Genomic DNA, 22,118 nt, shown 5'->3' with positions numbered 1-22,118 from the left:
ATGCAGCCGTCAACCTGCTGTGACTGATCAGGTAAGTCGAATCTGGGTGTGTTGTGTTGTACTATGCTAAAAAACATTGCCTTTTATCCCTTGTAAGAAAGTCGAATCTGGGTATTTTCACACCCACTGCTGCAAAGTCCTTGCAGGACAAGGCAGCAGTGTTGAGCTATGCAGGTGTTTGGCTATGATGGGGTAGCGGCACAGACTAGACACGGATGACTTCACCCTCCTGTCTCAGACCGCAAAGTAAGAAGGTTTGGGGAGTGCAAGCTTTGCTTCACTCCACACAGCCCCCCTGGTGTTGCATCCCTTTGTCCTCTTGCATACGCGTTGCTCCCCCTGCAACCGATCTTCCCAACCCCACACGCTTGCATCTCGCCTCTTTGTGTGCACCCTTGAAATCAGGCTGCGTACGTGCCCCCGCAACTTCAGGCCACGTACGCTTCCTTGTTTCCATAGCCGCGTGCGCTCCCTCGCATGGTTGGTCCCCTCATCTTGTTCGGATGCGTGTGCTCCCTTGCATCTCTAACCACGTGCGCTGTCTCGCATTGTAGGTCCCTGCATCCTGTTCCGTTCCCCCTCCTACGTTTCCCTTCCTTCCTCCCGCATCTCAGTCCTTCCCTCTTCGATCTATTGTATACTATTCTGAAACTGTGTCGTGCTCCACTATTTTTCTGCCATTACTTTATATTGTCTGCATTCTTCTTCTAGAATCCTGTTGTGTTCTGTGCCTCGTTGACTGTATTGACTTTGTGTTTGCTCTCTACGGCTCTTGACAGTGTGTTGCTATCCACGGTTTGTGGCATAACATTGCAATTGCCTGCATACTTCACTTCTAGGTTCCCTGCTGACCTCTGTGTTTTGCTTTTGGTCCTGTATTGCATCTGCAATCTTTACTTCCAGGTTCCCTGTTGTGCTTTGTGCTTTGCCATGGTTCTGTACTACATCTGCATTCTCTACTTCTAGATTCCCTGTTGTGCTCTTTTCTTTGCTGATGGTTCTGTATTGCATCTGATTTGTAGGTCTGTTGTTCTTGTTCTTTGTTGTGCCCCCCTTCCTTTTGTGTCCCCCCTGTGTCTCCCTCCTGTCTGCCACACCTGCGCAACCTCCCCTACCTCCTCTCCCCCTGAACCTCCCTCTCTGAACCCCCACCCCTCTTTCCTCCCCTCACCCACTATGGTGCTCTCTGTGTCACCCATGTTCTCTAACTGCTTTTCTATAGACAATCCTAAACCTCTCAGCAGGTCTCAACATATCTGGCAAGAAGAATCTCAAAAGGGTCATCCTGGTCTCCAACCCAGGCCCTTACCGACATACTCTTTGTCGTTCCCTCTCCAGGCCTATGAACCCCCCATATGGTCTCTGTTCTCTCTCCTTTTTCCTCTTCTCCCATTAATGGTGGCACCCGGTGGGAGGCCCTCCTAGCCCTCTTCCACTCCTCTAAGACCATCATTAATGTCTACTTAAATGGCACTGTCTTGGTCCAGGGCCCTCAGGCCAATCTCCTCCTCTTTAATAGATGCTTCCCGAACCTTATCAACTTACTTTCCTCTCCTGCTATCCCTTCATACCCGTCTCTGGCTCCTCTGCCATCTCCCTTCTCTGCCACCCCTCTGGCACTCTCTTCTTCCTCTCTGACTACTGTACCTTCTCTTCCTTCCTCCTCTGCCCATCCTCGAGCACCTCCAAAACTTCTGCAGGGTGTACCTCCGCCCTGTACCCTTTCCCGGAAGTCCTTCAAATGTGGCAACTGGCTCCATATCACTACTCTCAACTCTTGTTCAGCTGTCAAATACTCTTCTGACATCTTCCATCTCCTGGAAGAGCTTGATTTGGATGTACTCGGTCTCACAGAGACTTGGTTTACGGCCAGCTCTGTCACAAGTTTTGACCCTCTCCTTCCTGATGGCTACAAGATCCTCTGTGAGCCCAGAACCAACCCGCCTGGTGGGGGTGTAGCCTTCATTTTCCCTGAGTGGATCCCCACTTCTATCATTCCAATGCAGCAGTACTCCTCCTTTGAATGAATGGTCTGCAGGCTCTTTATCTCTCCTGGCTTCTCTCTCACTGTGGCCACTATCAACAGGCCACCTGGCCAGGTCGTCTTCTTCCTCTCTGAGTGGGCGCACCTCTCCTCCTCGCTTCTTGCCTCTATCTTTCAACTTCTCCTCCTCTTAGACTTCAACATCCACCTGGATGCTATGAGCCCTCTTCAGGACTCTTTCGCAAACCTCTGCAAATCTCTCTCTCTCTCAATTCTTCCCTCTGGCCTGACACACTCTGCAGGGCAACCCCTAGATGTTATGATCTCCTCAGACCTCTCCTTCTCTAACTCTCTCACCACTCCTCTCTCTTGGAGTGATCACTTTCTCCTTTCTCCCCACCTCTCTATCTCTTCCCGCAGGTAAAACTGACTCCAGCACTGCCACCTACCTTCTCGGTCATCTGACCCATGAAGCGTGTGTCAGTTGAGGCTTTAACCGCTACTTTCTCTCCTCCTCCAGCACCTTTGGCTGACTGGCACCCTGACACAGCCCTCTCTAACCTTCATCTCTCTATCTCTAGGACTCTGGGTGTCCTTGCCTCTGCCATGATGATCTGCATGAAGCCCAAAACCAAGTGCAACTCTTGGTACAATTCTGAACTCACTGCCCTTAATTGCAAGTGTGGGGCGGCGGAGAGGAAGTGGAGGGCATTGCGTGCACCCTCTTGACAAACTGGCCTGCTGCTAGCTCCAAAGGCAGTACATACTCTCTGTCCTCTCTAAGAAGAGAGCCCACCTCCAAGCCTGCATCTCTGTGGCATCTAACAACTCGGCCAAACTTTTCAAAATCTGCAAGGAGCTGGTCAATCTTGCTGCAGTCTCTACCTCTCCTGTTTGCTCCCAGGCCCTCTGCATGGCATTGGCCTCTCATTTCACTACTAACACACAGGACATCCTGTCCACCCTCTCTTCCTCTTCCTCCTATTCCTCCTCTACCCCTCCTGGCCCATCCGAGGCCGTCTCTCCTCCTCCATTCTCCTCCTTTCCCCTGTTTACCCATAACAATGTTTCTAGACAAGTCTGATCTATGAAAGTCTTGTCAAAGCAGATTCTCCCCTGCTCATCCAGAACAATCAAGGTCCACATCGACACCCTTGCTCCAGCTTTGGCCAAGTTCTGCAATCACTCCTTTGCCACTGAAAATTTCCTCTCTCCCCTTAAGCACTCTCTTGTGCACCCCCTTCTAAAGAAGCCCTCGGTTGATCCTTCCTCTCCGTTTTCACTATTGCCCCATCTCCATCACTTCTATCCTGGGCAAACTCTTGGAAAAGCTGGCCATCTTCCGGCTTAATATACATACTGCATCTGTTGGTTGCCTCCATGACCACCAGTCCGGCTTCAGAGATGCCAGAAGCAAGGAAACTGCTCCCCTGAACACACGTGAAGTTTTTCTCTCCAATCTTGACTCTAATCTGCCTTTTGTCCTGATTATCCTCGATCTATCCTCTGCTTTTGGCATGGTCAACCCTCTCATCCTGCTCAATCGCCTCTGCAACAACCTTGGTATTACTGATCATGCCCTGGCCTGGTTGACCTCCTTTCTTACCGACCGACCCTCTCGGGTCCAACTGGGGTATTTCTTCTCTTCTATCTCTCTCTCTACTAATAGTGTTGTCCAGGGGTCTAACCTCTCTCCCTGGCTCTTCAACCACCACCAGGCACCTCTTTCCCACTGCATCGCTACTTTCTGCTCCAATTTTCAATGTTATGCAGATGACACTCAGCTGTCTTTCAGGCTCCCTCAGCCACTTCTGCTTCTTCTCACATACCAGACTGTCTGGCCACAATTCAGGAATGGTATGCCACCAATGATCTCTGCCTTAATACCAGTAAGACTGATATCCTCCTCATTGGGACACCCGCTCCCTCCTTTCCACTCTCTCTCTCTGGCTGTCCACTCTGGGCCCTCTTCCTGCTCCTTCCTGTGAAGCTAAGAACCTTGGGGTCATCTTCGACTCCACCCTCTCCTTCTCTCCTCACATCTCTGACATCTCTAAGAAGTCAAACTAGCAGCTGCTCCTTCTCAGAGGTATTCTTCCTTTCCTTACTTTCCCCTAGAAGCTCACTGCTGCCACAGCTCTGGTCTTCTCTAGGCTGGACTATTGCAACAGCCTCTTTCTAAATCTTCCTGCCTCTACTCCTCGACCTCTACAATTTATCCAGAACAGGACTTGTCCTTGGCCTCAAGCCCAGGGATCTTATCTATCCAGCTCTGAAATCTCTTCACTGGCTCCCCATGGCTGCAAGAAACAACTTCAAGACTCTCTGCATCATCCACAAGGCTTTCTGGGGCCTGGGACTGCTCTACCTCCAACTTTCTCTTCGAAAACATCTTCCTTCTCAAGCTATCCGCTCATCCGCCTCCAACTCTCTGAGGCTTTTCTCCAAGCAGAGAGTTGGGGGCAGATCTATCTCCTCAGCTGGGGCCTCCCTCTGGAACAGCCTCCCTGCCTCTCTCAAACTTGAGCATAATCACCTGCGATTCCGGAAGCAACTCAAGACCTTCCTTTTCACTTTCTCTTTTCCTCTCCACTGCTGATGCACCTGACTGTTCGGTGCACTTGTCACCTGGTCACCCTCTGAACTTACGCCCAGGCTCCTGCATGTCCAGTTGGCCTTGCTCTGCCTCTGGGCTCCCCAGCACTTAAGGGTCTGTATCTGCAACCCTAAAGTCCCTTCTCTCTGCACTTACGAGCCACCCGATGGCTGCACTTGTGAATTAATTGCACTTCCCCTTTCCCCTCCCCCTGGCACTACTCCCCAGCACTTGCACAATCTGACTGATGCAAGGCCTAGTAAGATCATTATTTTGTCCTCCCTTTGTTTCCCCCTCCTCGTCTTGTCGTGCCTAGAAGCACTTGTGAACAGGCATGTTATAAATGCCACATCATATCATAAGAGTTGAGGCCATTAACTATGTAGTTCTTCCCACAAATGTAATGAGTTCTGATTTGCCTGCTCCAATATTTCTGACTGATGTAATAGGGATTGAGTCTAATCCGAAGTCTCAAGATCTCTCTATGGTACAATTGCCTGACTTGGAAGAAAATCTACAGACACAGATCCCACCTGATGAATGGGTGTTGGTAAAAGCTAACATGATCAAAGAATTGAATATGTGCAATAACTTCGATGATTTCTGCAAATGGATGGACTCCCTCGATAATTGTTTAGGGAACTACCACATAATCAAGGTGGATAATATATGTCAAACAGATCCAATAATTCCCCCTAGGATCCTTCAGCATGTAAGTCAACAGAATGATAGTAGCCAATTGATGCCCTTATTGGAGAAAATAGAATGAGCCTCACAAACCATACAGCTTGTATCCAATGATATCACTGGTTCTCAGCCATTGGCTGAACCTCTCGTCTCTCCCCCAGAAGTGGGTGTGTGCTAAGGAGGCTCCAATCCTTTACCATCTGTGGATGTAATCTAGTTAACATGCCAATCTGTTTTGGGCCAACCCGTGAAAATGTGTACTTTATCATCTACTTTAAAAGACTTACGAGCAACAAAAGTGACTATGCTGGTTTTTAGGCATAAGACTTTAAAAGACTTCATTATGGACAACAGAAGTGTTCTTATCATCAACATAGCAAAGCCAGGTGGGAAAGAACCGAGTGACAAAGAACTGGGCCGGGTGTGGTCAGATCTTTAGATTTGAAGATATTGAAAAGGCTTCAGATTAATGAATAGTGTACTCAAGAAAGCGAAGACTGTGTTTTGGTCGGTTGTGGGGCGACAACTTGCCAGCTTTCCTTAGCAATTGTAAATACCTGCCTTGGGGCTCATCGAACTTGAATCTTATAGTGGGTTAAATTCTGGACATTAATCCCATGTGAAGAATGTTTCTTTAGGACGACATATGCTGTTCCCTTTATGGGTATGATTTATGTTTTCCTGTTTGAAATGTATTGTTATGTTGTAGCGTTCTGATGCCTGTGGTCTCCAGCCCTGTACAAACAAATAAAAAAATAAAAACACCACAGGAAAGAGAAAGAGGAGCAGAACAAAAGGAGGAAAGAGAAACAGATTGAGCACACCCAGTTAGAAAGGATTCCAACCTCGTGGAAATCATGAGCAGGTATAATCCAGGAAAAGCATCAGCTCCACTCTAGGTGGAAAATAAGTAAAAATACCTGATTTTTCTAGTATTTTATTGTCCATAAATCCAAAAGGAAGATGACCACCAGGAACGTCAGGAGCAAATCTGGCCGGTCAGCGTCTACTTAAATTGGCACATTGATGAAATATGTACTCTGAATTGTTGATTGATTCAGATGGCATGCCAATGGATGGTTGAAAGTGTATGGGTTTGGATTAAAGGACTAGATTAATGGATATCATACATGGATATCTTCAGCCTGCAACAGCCAGGTCTGTTTTCTCAAATATGAATGTTCAAGACAGAGCTCACTAAGGCATTACATACAATCTGAAGGCTTAGAAAAGATGCGAGAGTCACTATATTCTGTGCAGCAACTTCCACAGAGCTTGTTTAAACTCTTTGCTGCGCAGCGTGTAAATAAGTGGATTAAGCATTGGTGTTATAACAGTATAAAGCAAGGCCACCACTTTGTCCATTGAATATGAATGTTTCCCTGGAGGTCTCATATACATGAACATGACAGAGCCGAAGAATATGGACACCACTGTGAGGTGTGAGGCACAGGTGGAGAAGGCTTTTTGGCGCCCAACGGCAGAGGGCATTCTCAGAATAGTGGATATGATACAGATGTAGGACACCATGATGAACAGGAAGTTGTAAATGTTCAGCACAGCTCCAAATATGAAGAAGGTGACTTCGGCTATGTAATCATATTGGCAGGAGAGGGCCATCAGAGGACCTCGGTCACAGAGAAAGTGATTGATTATATTGGGGCCACAAAATGGCAGCTGTGATATCAGAAAGATGGGGATCAGGGCCCAGAGGAAACCTGTCACCCAGCAAGCCAATGCGAGGAGCAAGCAGGCCCGGCTGTTCATATGTTTATGATAATGCAAAGGTTTGCAGATTGCCAGGAACCTATCATACCCCATTACCATGAGGATGAAGTATTCAGTGGTACCCAGAGAGAACATGAAATAAAATTGGGTAAAACAACCAATGAAGGAGATGCGTTTCACATCCTGCAAGAGGCCAACCAGCAGGTTTGGCACGGTGGACGTTGTATACCATATCTCTAGAAAAGACAGGTGGCTAAGCAGAAAGTACATTGGTTTATGAAGTTGGACATCTGCCCGGATGACAATGATTATGACAAGATTACCAGTGAGAGTCAGTAGATAGTCAATCAGAAATAGAATGAAGAGTCCTCTCTGCACCCACTGATGGTTGGAGAATCCTTGGAAGATGAAGAAAGGCACAGTGCTCAAGTTATACATTCCTTCCATGTTTGCTGCAAGTTGGCACTCCGAAAAACAGAAACATATATTAATTTAGAAATTGATAAGGTATAACATAACTCACTACAAACGTAGGAGCACAGAACAACATTTCCACAATAACACCATTTCAAATGTGATGTTGAGGTCAGTAATCTGACCATGTCAAGAAAGCATGGGGAACCCGTGCAGCCTGGGGTGGGATGCTTACCTGTGAGCACTCCAAAGCCAGTCCTAGCCCAGAGGGGGTGGTGGCAGTTGGGAGAGCCTAATTTCCTGTTCCCTCCCCAAGTGCTAGTTTATATCTGTGCAGTAGTGATTTGTATCACACTGTTAGGCAAGAATTGGAGTAGTAACCCTGTTGGAGACTGCACCACCCTTGTCCTCTTGGTAATAGGTAACCCACCTGTTGGCATAGGTCTGCACTACACAAGTTGGTAGTGTGACTAAGCAGCCAGACTTATCTCAAGATGGGTAAATGTGAGCTGTAGAGCTGTAGCATCGAACAAGTATCCAAATAACACTTAGACTCAAGGTTTTCTAGTAAAATAACGCTTTATTTATTTAACGGTCAGTTTTAAATAAACATTCTTTAAAAAGGGCAATGGGTAACAATACAAATATACATCAAAATATGTTCACAGAACCAAGACAAGCAAGACTACAATCTTTAGAGATGCTTCATAAACACTTCCTACACCCTGAGGAGACTGCAATAACTAGGACAGTAATGACATTTGTTTATGACTTTTGTACTTGATCATTTCTGGGGTTGGTCAAAAAGGAAAGGTTAAAGGTAGGAACATGTTTAACAGGTTCTCAGAGCATGTGAGCACTTTTAAAATCTCCCAATGAAGTCTAGATAAAACCTTTCCCATTAATATTAGTTAAAAACCAATGTATCTCACCTATTAGGGACTGTTAGAATCAAAGTCAATGGGTTAGAAGAGTCTGTAGGGAGCCAGGACAGCCAAAATCAATTTGGACAAAGTCTACGGAGCTGAGTCCCTTCTGAGATATCAAAAAGTCTTGCACAAAGTTAGAGAGTGTGTTGTAGGGAATCCCTTTTGGGCCACAAGCTGTTGCACTTGTGAAAAGTTAGAGCTAGAATAACTCTAGAAAGGCAGCTACTGCAAATCTCAACTGAGACAAGCAAGCTACTGGCAACAAGGTAAGTACCCCTGAGTCAGAACAGTACCTTAAGTTAAAAGAAGAGGATCCAACTGGATTCTGTCCTGCTGCAGACTTGAAGATCCTGTGTTCCTGGGCCACAGTCATGGGGGCAGGAGGGAGGACTTCTGGAGGACTCCTGCGTAGCAGTTCGGAGGTTGGCGGCAGCTAGGGGATCTTTTCAGTTCAGTGGAACATCGCAGTTTCAGCTACCGGCAAATAGCACCACTGCAGATTTTGGACACTGGATGGGCTTCCTTCACTCCTTGAGTCAGGCACTCTGGTGAGATGACTTTAGCTTGGGTCGTCCTACTTCGGGAGGGTACTCAAGATCTTCGAAGAGCTTTGTTCCGGCTTAAAGATGTTGCATTCTCTGGACTACTAATTTCTCGGCCCCTGGCACTCGGTTCCAGAAGCAGCAAATAAGTACAGCAGTTGGGCAAGATCTTCCAGCAAAGTTGGTGTTGGGGTTAGTTGGTCCCACTAACCCAAGGGAAGAAGTTGTCCTTTCCTGGGCTTCTCTTGTTGATTTGGAAAAGAGCTTCAGCACAGCAGCAGGGCTTCGCTGAGCAGTTCAACGGTCCAGGAAGATGCAACAAGCTTCTCTTCACAATTTTCTTTCAGTGGCCGACTCTGTCTTCAGTCCAAGAAGTCTCGCCTTTTTTGCAGGTTTCTCCCATTCATGAACAGCCTAGCTGTCACTCACACAGCAGGGTGGCTGTCCTTCAAGGAAAGCCAGCTAGCCAATCAGGACTGGGCGGATTTAGGTAACCAAGGAGACTAAGTACAGGGAGTTTTGGGCACCTCCTACGCTTCCTGCCCTGCCAGACACACTGGAGCCAGAGGCAGGTTTCAGCAAAGACAAAATTAACAAAGGGCTTAAACCTGGTTTGGCGCACAAAGTAAAACCCAAGAAAGATCTCACAAACAAGAAATGGCAAAAAAAGCAGACCGTGGCCATTTTGACATATGGGTGCTATACTGCAGCTGAGGATTCAGCCTGCGGTAGAGAAGCACAATGGTTTGAAAATTAAACCACTGCCACCAGCCATTTAAAGTAGTGAGGATAACATACAAAATGTTACATTAGTAAGTAGAAAAAGGGGCTACTAATTCACCCCCCAGCACTCGCATAAGATGGGGTGTGCAGAATCTACAGAGAGAAATGTAAGTCAATTTCATTTTACTATTCCTGAGAACCGTAGTTCTCACAAGAAAAGGTATTTAAACCTTATGAGAAATCTAAAGCATTTCTTTGTGACACTGCACAGAAGGTGCTGTGTGTCACCAGCCAATAAGTAGATGCCTATAGAGTTTGCCAGACTGCAAAAACAAAGCAAATACATTATCCAAACCAGATCAAAATACATGAGAGAGTGAGAAAAAGGGCTCACTCTCTTCAGGGTGAAAATTAAAATGCCCTAAAGTCCAGCAAAAGAGCTGGGGGTCTCTAACGTTGAAAGGAATTAGCACAGAAATGAGAATTCTCCCTAATACAAACCATGCCTCTGAAACCATGTGCTGGCCACATTTTCTTGTAATTTTCCAGTGAAACAACAGAAATGGAAGAAGACTACCATAAGAGAATAAGGAGGGCCTCCTGCAAATCCTTCTAACAACCCAGCCATAAAAAGTGAGGTTGTGGGGAAAGACCCGGATGCCCTGCTCACCTGTCAGGATACCTTCCCGAGTGGCAAGAACAAAGCGCTTTTCTGACATGGCTCTTGAAAATGCTGTGCACTGCACACCAGCCTAAGCCAGTCCAGGCATTAGACCAGTGCAACTCCCTAGACCACCAGGGATAAAAAGCAAAACCCCACAGCATAGAGACTGGAATTACCTTACTGGCGGCTAGGTCAGAACCCCTTAACAGGAACTTGGACACTCCACACCACAAACCACCATTGTTGTTCCATGGCTGCCCAGCATGGGAAAAGGGGATGGGGCTAAAAGCACTTTATGAAAACATTGCTGTATGTTAAACCTCCTAGACGGGTAAGACAAAGCCAGATTGACCAGGGACAAAGGAACAACCAAAGGATAGGAAGGGGGTTAAATGAGACCCAGGAAGCAGGAAGTTGTGGGTTGTTTGGGTGAAGTCAGAGGAGGAGGTGGCAAACCAAGGGACCAGGTGAAGAAACATAGTTTGGAAATGATTTTTGGAGCAGGTGAGGTATTTGTTAGTGAGTGCATGTAGTACTGAGTTGTGAATGTGCATGAAAGTGTGGCAGGTGTGTTTAGAGTGTAGGGAGTGAATGTGAAGTGATTGTGTGAGTGAAAGGAGGTTGTTTCAGTAGAAGGTGGTGTGGCAGGAGAATTAGTACTGTGGTGTGAGGAGTAATAGTCTGGAGGAGGGAGTAGTAGTCTGGAGGGAGGAGTAGTGGTGTGGAGGGAGGAGCAGTTGTGTGGATGAGGGAATAGTAGAGTGAAGGGATGAGTTGTAGTGTGGGGAAGGGAGTAGCACTTTGGAGGAGAGTGTTGATACATCAAAGTGTGGAGGCTGCAGAGAGATTGAAATACATCGGAGGCACAGAATAGCAAGACACAAGGAGCACAAGTCAAGGAGGGTAGGGTTGGGAGTAGGGGCTTAGAAAGAGGAGAACACCAGTTGAAGAGGAAGGAAGAGGGGAGTGCATGGGTTTGATAGAAATAATACCAGGCCGGGCAGAGTGTCTGGAAGGCACAATTTATTATCCTTTCTTTAGTCAACTAACCACTGGATAGTGTAGAGTCAGTGTAGGAAGTCAGTGATATAAGAGAGATAAGGCATTTGGCCTTTAGGCGTTCACCTCTAGCATAAGTCAGAATTTAGACAGCAGCAGACAATATACAACTACAGAACGCCCCGAAATATACCCTCACCACTACATAGAGTCCACAGTAAGGCCATCGGGCCGCACACATGCCTATGCGTGCATGCCTTGCCAAGCAAACCAAGATACAAAAAACTCCATCACACCAGCCCAACGCACCACTGCCTGACTCACCTGATGTATACTGCTCACCCAATCCCCTTCCTTACTAGAAATTATAAAGCAACTTCAATGAGGAACACCCAAATGCAATGCTCCACGCACAAGAACATCCCCACTGCAAACCCTAACAACAGACATGTGACCCACCTACGAGAGCCCACTGATGTTAAAATGTCCAACTTTGTTTGAAGAATCCTAATGTAGATACTGTATGCAACCTATGCCTAGCAGATCCCATTGTTGTTAATCCCAAGGCTGCTACAATGTGTGACCCATGCCTAGTGAACCCCATTGCTGCTACAATGTGTGACCCATGCCTTGTGTATCCCGATGTTGTTACAATGTGTGACCCAGGCCTACTAAATGCTATTGCTGCTACAATATGTGACCCAGGCCTAGTGAATCCCATTGCTGCTACAATGTGTGACCCATGCCTAGTGAATCCCATTGCTGCTACAATGTGTGAACCATGCCTAGAGAATTCCAACGCTGCTACAATGTGTGACCCATGCCTATTGAATCCCAATGCTGCTACAATGTGTGACCCATGCCTAGCAAGCCCCATTGTTGCTACAATGTGTGACCCATGCCTAGTGAATCACAACACTGCCACAATGTGTCACCCATGCCTAGTGAATCACAATGCTGCTACAATGTGTGACCCATGCCTAACAAACCCCAGTGCTGCTGATACCTATGTTGCCACAATGTATGTCCCATGCCTAGTGAATCCCAATGCTGCCCCAATGTGTGACCCATCCCTAGTGAATCCCAATGCTGCTACAATGTGTGGTCCGCACCTAGAGAATCCCAATGCTGCTACAATGTGTGATCCGTGCCTAGTGAATCCCATTGCTGCTACAATGTGTGACCCATGCCTTGTGAATCCCAACACTGCTACAATGTGTGACCCATGCATAGTGAATCCCATTTCTGCTAATCCCATCGCGGATACAATGTGTGACCCATGTCTAGTGAATCCCATTGCTGCTACAATGTGTGACCCATGCCTAGTGAATCCCAACACTGCTACAATGTGTGACCCATGCCTAGTGAACCCCAGTGCTGCTAATCCCAATGCTGCTACAATGTGTGACCCATGTCAAGTGAATCCCATTGCTGCCACAATGTGTGAACTATGCCTAGTGAGTCCTGCCATAGACACCATATCTGAGCCATACACAGCTAACCTTACTGCCAATTTCATGTTTAATGTCCCACACCCCACAGAGCCGGAACAACTGTCTGAGCCTAACCTGGCAGTCACAGCCCACAATATGCCCTACTGCCCTAACATCCACACAACTACCATTGCAAACAATGCAAATAATAAGTGCTCCACCTCAACAAATATCCATGGAGGCCTAATCAATGCCAGATCTCTCCTAGCCCACGCACTTGACATCTCAGATCTCATCACCGCCAACCAACTTGACCTACTAGCCATCACGGAAACGTGGCTGCATACAGCTGCTGGCCCTGCCCTCTCACTAGCTATCCCTGAGGGCTACACCATCCTCAGAAAAGACAGACCACTGGTCAAGGGAGGAGGTGTAGTACTCATTGCCAAAAAGAACCTGATGTTAAGAGAACTGCCCAACTCATCCCTCCACTCGGGGAGTCACTATCTATAAAACGTTCCCTTGCTGATGCCGCATCACTCACCCTCCACATAATATATAGGCCACCTGGCCCAATTCTATCTTTAATTGAGGACATCACCCTCCTGTTGGGCACAAATGTCAAACCTTCCTCCAGAATTATTATTATGGGAGACTTTAATCTAGGCCTCAATGACCCCACAGATGCTAACGCTAAAACCATAACCAACACAGTTTAATCACTAGGATTCACACAACGCATCACCTCACCCACACATATCAAATGTCGAACACTAGACTGGTTGGCAGATATGAATGGCAATAATAGTATTATTTCCAACGACCCCTGCCCCTGGTCTGACCACAACGTCATCACCTTCACTATTCCAAAATACACCATAGCCAAAGCCTCACAGCAACTGGCTCTTGCCTCGCATTCCAGAAACACACGCAACAACACTCCAGAGAATATGCTCCCCATGCTCTGCCCTATCACTAACTATCAACACTCAGACTGTGACCCTAACCTAATGGTGGAGTTATATAATCAAACTCTCTTTCTAGCTACAGACAAAGTTGCCCCACTAAGTACCCATGAACCAAAACCTAAAGCCCACTTAAGATCATGGTATACACCAGACCTGAAAATCCTACTAGCCACCAAATGAAATGCAGAGGCCACACGGAAAACCACGCTGTCAAAAGATAACAAAAATAAGTTCCTTAATGTACCAAAAACGTACAAACAGGCCATCATCCAGGCAAAGAGCCTCGCCTATAACAAGCTCATGGCTAAAGCCAAAACAGGTCCAAAAGCACTTTTCTCCATCCTGCGCGGACTTGAATCCCCTGTGCATCCACCAGAAAGCTGCCACAAGGATTCCTCTATGTGCACTAATATTCAGAAGGCACAAGTTGACAATACCGCTGTACCACAATGTAAAATTGCCAACAAAAAGCCAAATGATCCCTTCCAAATACATCAACCATCCCCAACAAACTATTTGAATTCAGACCTGTTACAATACAAGAATTCAGAAATATGATCAATGGCCTCAATGGCCTCAAACCTTCAAGATGCCAAGGCACATCTGCCCAGCCCCCTTCATCAAAGAATGAACAGCAGAACTTGCACCATTCATCGCTTCACTCATCAACAATTCCTTTGCACAAGGGATTGTTCCGAATAACCTGAAAAATGCATGGGTTTTCCCTCACCTAAAAAAACCTTCTCTAGACCCTAAGACCCCGGACCAATTACCGTCCCATCACTACCGTCCCCTTGCTCCTTAAAATTATAGACAGAGCGGGCTAATTACAAACATAGTAACATCTAGAGTCTAACAATATCCTCGGCCTGTGCCAATCTGGCTTCTGTCCTGGACACAGCACTGAGGAGCACTCCTGGTTCTCAAAATCCAAATAGATGCGATTATAGACAATGGGAACCTAGCCATACTGCTCATACTTGACCTATCTGCAGCGTTTGACCTAGTAAATCACCAGGTCCTCTGCCAACACCTCTCCTCCGCAGCCCCGTTCTCCTCTCATGCCATAGCTTGGAATGATTCCTTTCTCTCCAACTGCACAATGGGGGTCTTCTCCAATCTAGCGGCAGCGACACCAGCCCCAGTCCTCTGCGGCGTACCCCAACGCTCATGTATTTTGCCAACACTTTATGACATTTTCACTAAGCCCCTATTCAACCTTCTGGACAAACAAGGCGTCTCCTATACCAACTATGCTGATGATATGCAGATCCTTGTGCCTATCACCAGTAACCACACTGAGGATACCAACGCCATCAATAAAATCTATCAAATCATCGAAGCCTGGATGGCGCAACATTAACTCTGTCTTAAGGACAGTAAAACAGAGCTCCTAGTCGTAGGGACCCAATCCCAATTAAACAAACTGCAGTGTGATTATAAATCCTTTACCATAGACGGCAATCCAATCATCGTCCTGAAGGAAGTGAAAATTCTAGGGGTCTATCTCGACTCCTCACTCTCCCTAACCAGACAAGTCAGTGCAACGGCCTCGGCAGAAGCCTACACAGCTAAGCTCATTAATGCCTGCCGGCCATTCCTAACACCCGACAACTGTATCAACTAGCCAGAGCCCTAATTCTGAATAAACTAGATTATTGCAATGCCCTATTCTCAGGTTCCTCTACAAGCAACACCAAAAAACTCTAAATCATACAGAAAAAATGCCCTGAGAGCAACACTGAAGATCCCAAAAAAAAGAATACATCTCCACCGCCAGACACAATGCCCACTCGCTAACCACCCTAGACAGCATTAAAATTTAAAACCCTCTCCATCACACACAAGCATATCAAAAACAAAGCCCCTAAATACCTCATTAGCAAAATCAGCAAACCCTACTCTGATACACCTACCCGATCCATCACCTCCTACCTACTCACTCTGCCTAAATTGAAACGAGCAAAAGCAGGTGGCCGCCGCTTCCTAGTAGTGGCATTTAAACAATGGAATACCTTACCTCTCTCACTCAGATCAGACCTCTCGCTATACTCCTGCAAAAAATTGAAAACCTTGTTCTTTACACAAGACCCCTAGCTCACACCATCAAGTGCGTCAACTCTGTCATTGCTATATCGGACTATGCCTACGTCTCCTATATTATGCACTGTAACCATTTCATCTATATACTGCAACCAGCGCCCAGATACCTCTGGGTTCGGCGTGCTTTACAAATAGAAATAAATAAATGAATAAATAAATACATATTTTGCATATTCTAACACAGGAGCAGGGGTTTCTGGGCTTCAGAGAGTTGGTGCTTTCTAGATGAGAGAGAGGGATGGCCCTAGGGTCTTGTAAAATAATGTAATAGAAAACTTTGTACCGTATCTGAGACTCTTATTCCTTGAGCCATCTGTGACAATATACAATATCTAACATAATCACAACTCAAATGCCTAGCACAAATAAAGGACTTTTTTAAGGACATTCCTGTTCATTAGCCCTGAAGCCTAGTATCCAATTGAAGTACATGCTCCCCATAAAAATACATAACAGGTTAATTACCTTAAGAGGTATAACATGGTAACTCTTCCTACCTTGCAACATGTAATTCAGCCTTGTTGAGCAAAGACACAATGAGAATGGAAATAATTACATAGCAGTGTTTGTGAACCACAGAGATCTGCCGTTCGCTATCTAAATAGGTTTCACAGATTTAATTGCTTTCTAAATAATAAATTCAATCCAATGGTACCACAGTTACCAAATAGGAGATACATGATAGTATTTCCTTTTCCCACAATTAACTGAGCTGCTTTATGAAACACATTTTTAATATGAGAAAGGTAGTCTCAGACACGCACATTGACAGTTTATTTCCTGCATCTACCAGTTCAAGCACCAGAGGCTGAGCCACTATTCTAAACTTCTCTATAGGCCAAACAGGCTAGGTCGGTTTCAGTAGATGTAATTGAAAGTAAATCACCTCATATTTTTTCCACAATTATCTTAACAAATGCTTCTAGAAAACAACAGCCATTTCTCAACTTCTCAAAGAGAAGGATGGGAAGACCTTAATGTTGTTGACATTGAAAATTCCCTGTGGCTATTCTCATTATTCATTGACAAAATCAGGATGAACTCTGTTTTAGAGGATTCAACTTCCTGGGGATCTGGGACATCTAGGAAAATCGGGAACGCACCTCTCTTGTGAAGATGTTGAAATAACAATTCGAAAAAATGTAAACTAATTCTAAGGTGCAGGGGAGAAAACGTGACTCTGGCACAATGACGTCGCTGCTATATACGGAAAAATAAGTGTCCTAAACTGATGGACACTTGCATCTCCTACACACCTGTTGGGTGTCTTGACCCACGTTCAAGTTATTATGCTGCAACATTTGGTGCTGTGGGCTTAGAAAATCCAAGATGGCCAAAAAGCCCACATTGCGCCAGAATCCAGGAAAACCGTGCAGTTTTTGCGCACACCAAAATGGTCGCCTAACCTGCCACCCACCAGTGCAAGTGTGGTGGGCCAGAAGCGCCATGAGTGAAACGTGGTGCCAAAGGAAAAACAGCAGTGCCTGTTAGCTCAAAAAGCGCTTTGAAATCACCTTTGTTTCTCTGAAATGCAAGCTAAAAATGCCTATTTTAAACATTGCAAGATATTCAAAAATCTCACTGAACACCAGCAGACATTTGGCAGAATGTAGTCTTGTGTGCATACAAAATCTGGAAAGATGAAGAGCCCAAAACAATGTTTATAACAAAACTGGCTGAGCTGTGGATGTCAGCAGCTGAAGTGAAATTGGACTTAAAGCCACTAAAATCGAAATGTTTAAAATAAATGAGTGACCTACTTTGAGTGTCACATAGGTTGCAACTGTTTCAATGTCATAGTATTGAACTTAGAATCAGCGTTCTAGCTGCATGTGTAAAAATTGTAAGTTTGATTTGAATGAAGAAAACTGGAACAAAAGTGACATTTAGCTGAAGCCTGGCTTGAAGAGATTGAATTCTGCCCGGCAACTACCCCTGACAGGAGTTGAAACTTGCCCAGCCACTGCATTTGCAGGCCTGGCTGCCTTCTGCTGTTCCCACCAAAAGGAGATTACACATCTCTGATTGAATAAGGGGAGGAGCACCTGGGAGCAGGGAAACAGAACAATGAGCTTTCCTTGGCTCAGGCAAAAGTTAAATTAGGGGGGGTCGTAAATGGCTTCCTCTTGGGAGAAACTGGGAGGAGCAGTGCCTCTGTGAGCAACCTGAGTTGGAGGAAGTGGATAAATCAGAAATTCCACCATGTGCTTTGGGAAACCACACCCCTCTGGGACAGAGCATATTTTAAAAAGATGGATAATTCATAGTACAGACTTGTCAAAATTATATAATTAATATCATTATTCTGGTGATTTTTCTGTGCACATTTTAAGAGGTGTTAGGATTCTGTGGTATGTTCTGGGGGGTAGTAGCGGAAAATAAGGTATTACTCTGAATGTCTGCATGTTAAAAATCTGACACTTTATCATCTGATGCCCATATTCCTTGTGCATGTTTGTGTAAATTCGGGAAAAGTTTAGAGGTGGTGTTCTTGATGAAAGGGCAGAATTCTGTCATAAGTGGACACAACATCTTACAAAGACAGGGATCGGATGGTTTGGTGCTACAGAAAATATGCTAACTGGACATATAATATTAGAAAAATGGTACATAGATAAATATGTATTTGGATCAAAAATAGATTTGTGTGCAAATTGACAAGGGGAGTGTTCTTTCTGTATGCCATAAAATTGATGCCTGATTACGCTCCATTCCTTCCCCCAATCAAGGGAGAGAGGAGAGCTTGGCCAATGATAAGTTGTGAGGGGCGGGCTTAGTTATGCCCACGCACACACCCATTTTCAAAACACATAAAAAGAGACTGCTTTGGACAGGCAACAGACTCACTTTCCATTTTCTTGCGAAGCATTTTGCCGGACGACTTCAAGATCCAGAACTCAACTCCAGATAGATCCAGAACCAAGCCAGAACTTTAAGCAAAGAGGCCTAACCCAAACAGCTGAACTCTTCTCAGCGGGCCTCAGCATCCAGCAAACCTAACCAAACTATTCAACAGCCGGGCAAGCTGTTTGATTCTGGCCTAGAACCCTGTGCCAGTGCCCAGAAAGCAGTGCTGTATCCAGAATCCACTTGATCCAGACCAGCAGAACCAGAGACCCAGACCAGACCGCAGTGCCGCTTGGAGACCCAGACCAGACCGCTGTGAGCAGAACCAGTACCAGAAGCCGCCAGAAGTCCAGTCCAACCTGTTGACCAGATCTGTGACGAGGCCCATTCCTTCCAAAATTAGGAGTGAGTTTTCTGAGGCCTGTGCAGAACCCATCTCTTAGTTTAAAATAATCTAATTCAAAACATTTGAACCTGTCCAGAACTGCATCATAGGAATCGTGTGTTCATTCTGTCATTTCAAAGCTGTAAAAGTGTCATTTTTTTCATTCTGAAGTTTACTTTAATTTCGAGAAACTACCTTCACAAAATCGCCCGTATCTTTGGAACCGCGGGTGTTAGGAACGAGATCTAACTTTCATTTGAAAGCTAAGATGCTAAGCTTTCCAACAAGCCTTTCTATTCCTTATAGTTATTCCGTAATCGCGCTCGACACATTTGGAAAAATTGCAGCAAATTGAAAAATTAGCTCCTGTCAAAGATAGCCGTCTTTTGCTTGAACTGCTAAAATTCGTTTTCAACCTGCCAATCCCTCATTGAGCATTGCCTCTGTGACTTGAACTAATCTTAAATAGCTATCACCTACCCTGAACCTCCTACAGGGAATTAAAATCATTTTTAGCATATTTTTCCCTTCTTTGCATACCACATTTAAAAGTACTTTTGCCTGTGTTAAAACCATCCCTGTTTCTCTAAACTTGCTAGGGGGGAACTGAAATTCGTATTGTATTGTGAGTGTATTCCTGAAAACTGTGTGCTTTACTTCCATCTACTTATATTGCATAGGGGGGGAGTGAATTGCCACCAGGGGAAAAGGGAACATATTATCTCTTGTGAAACCCTATCAGTTTATTTCTGTACTGCATTCTTTCCATCATTGTTTTTCCTTGAAACCATAAAAGCATTCTCAGTTACCTTTTCCTTCCTATACCAACTCCTAAGTAATTAAATAAGCGTACAATTGTAATATTATCCATTGTTGATCACTGTCATATTCTTAAGTGTGATATCAAATATTAATTTATTATAAAAGTGTGATATATATATATTGTTTAATTTTTCCAATAAATCTGTTAATTTGCAAAACAAACCTACTTCTTGGCTCAGTGAGGTCAGGGGGATTCAAAGAGAGGGGTGTTATATAAGGGTTTATCATCCAGAGTATAACTTGTCATAAAAATATATAAATAAGGGCTTCCCTTGGGTGTCCCAGACGAGGCACTGACTTAGTGGGATTGCTGAATTGAAGTCACTTAACACACCTTATATACTGATTGAGCTATCAGTAAAGAATTGTTGTCATTTTGTTATTATCATTCAGTTTTTAGGACCAAACAAAGTTTATACAACTATAATTCATGGATCAATTTGTTATTCAATTTTTGTCTAATGTGTATTATAGGTAATAATACAGGGCGCCTGGCTAGGTCCTGATATGCCCAGGAGGGTGAACGCATATTCAAACAAAAAATCAGGATGGGAGACCCACACTTTTGAGATTCAGGATAATTTTAGTTTAATCTCTGAAATTTGGTGACGATACATATAATATATCAATTGTTAGCATAATAACAGACAGACGGACAGTTGTACTTTTGATATGTAGGTGTACCACTAGGTACCACCTTCAAGAGTGTGGAGGGTGCAAGCCGTCTGATGGTGCAAGATCTCTTGGATACACAGTTAACAAGGGTTTACAACACAAGAGTGAAAGCAGCCCAGGACCTCAGTTGGTCCATTGGTATTGTCATAGGGAAACAAACACAACAACAGGTGTGTACAAGTGTGCAAGGGGTGTAGTTGTGTCATAGATCGACACTGTAGTGTTTCAGCCACAGGGTACGAAGACTGGACGTAGGTGACTGGGATGGCCTTCTTCAGGATGGAGGTGAAGGGATGAAGCACTGTCCATGGGGTATCGTGAACCGACAAGCAGTGCAGCGGTAAGGGCTTCTGAGAGTCTTTGACCATACGGGAAGTCAGGTGAAGGCGGTGGCCCAGAAGCGTCTAGCTAGACGTTTCTGCTCCGGTAACCAATTGCTGGCGCCGTTGATTGACGCTACCGCCATCTGTAGACCCCGGTTCCAGATACGGTTCTTTGGACTAATTCCATTAGCAACAGTGGCCACTGGGTCAGTGGCAGGACAAAGACTGAAATGTTTTGCTTTTGCCACGTGGTCATCTGAAAATCTGTTAACCTGGCGAGACAGGATTAGCACTGACGTGGCGAGAAAGAACAACCAGAAGAGATTTTTGAAAAGGGGGATATTGTACACACATGTCTCCTTCATCTATTTCCTGCAAAAGAACGCAAACAAGAGATTGACTGTATTATTTGGTTATGAGCCAAGTTGTGGTTTTCCTTATGTAAGCTTATTAGACTGCGAGGAAAAGAAGCTGGTGTCATTGCTGAGTTACAGTGTAGTTTAGATGCAGAATGTGAATGGTTAACACAGATGGGTGCAGATTTTAAACATAGAGAGATGGACATGCAGCTTCAAACTAAATGTAACAATCTCAGTGCACAGTTGATTCAGAAAGACAAACCATTTGCTGAGAGTTAGGAAGAATTAATACACTTGAAACCCGTGTTAGAAAGTGTCCGAAAAGATATAGATGTGACAATTTCAGAAATTCAGACACTTAGGCCCTCATTACAACTCTGGCGGTAGGCGTGCCGGTAAAAACAGCAGACTGCCGCCAGAGTTGTGTTTTTTTCCGGCGCTTGGCTTTGGGGAACCACTGGGGCATTACAGCCCCTTTGGTCCGTGTAGCCAGGCCCCGGAAAATATTACTCCCCATTCGGGTCCCACAGGACTCAATCGGAATGGGGAGGATGGAAGCACCGGCACCGTGTGCAACAGTGCTGGTGCTTCCGTCAAAGTCTGTTAGTGGCTGCCGTCCCACCCACCAGGTCTGACCTGGTGGGCGTGATGTCGGCCGCTAACAGAACTCGGAGTGTGCCGGTCCGGTAACAACATTGCCGGTACGCTTAGCGGCAGCGTTGTTACTGGACGGCACACTCATGATAAGACCTTTTGAAAGGATGATAGTGAAAAAGCTTAAGAATTGCAAGCAATGGAAAATTAAATATTTAAGCTGTTGGACAAAACTGAAGTAAAAACCAAAACAGTTGATCGTTACCAAACAAAAAATGTATGAGATGCAAGGGGTAATTACTAAAGTGAAGGGTGGAATGCTGCTCTTAGTCATGAAGCAGAG

At 45.2% G+C, this 22,118-nt stretch overlaps 1 protein-coding gene across 1 annotated transcript; it reads right to left on the bottom strand.

Moving 5' to 3' along the window:
- Window positions 1-6,512: 6,512 nt before the first annotated feature.
- LOC138520399 (olfactory receptor 11H6-like) lies at window positions 6,513-7,442 on the bottom strand. Its single transcript, XM_069632802.1, has one exon. It carries the CDS (start codon window positions 7,440-7,442, stop codon window positions 6,513-6,515), a length of 930 nt encoding a protein of 309 aa, XP_069488903.1.
- Between the last annotated feature and the right edge of the window lie 14,676 nt (window positions 7,443-22,118).

Source organism: Ambystoma mexicanum, chromosome 13 (assembly GCF_040938575.1).
Source record: "Ambystoma mexicanum isolate Mex_15411 chromosome 13, UKY_AmexF1_1, whole genome shotgun sequence".
NCBI lineage: Eukaryota > Metazoa > Chordata > Amphibia > Caudata > Ambystomatidae > Ambystoma > Ambystoma mexicanum.
The sequence above is the reverse complement of the archived record's forward strand: the minus strand, read 5'-3'. Positions and strand labels throughout refer to the sequence as shown.

Coding starts and splice junctions, on each gene's coding strand:
- LOC138520399 (XM_069632802.1), bottom strand. CDS start 7,442: ATGGAAGGAATGTATAACTTGAGCACTGTGCCTTTCTTCATCTTCCAA.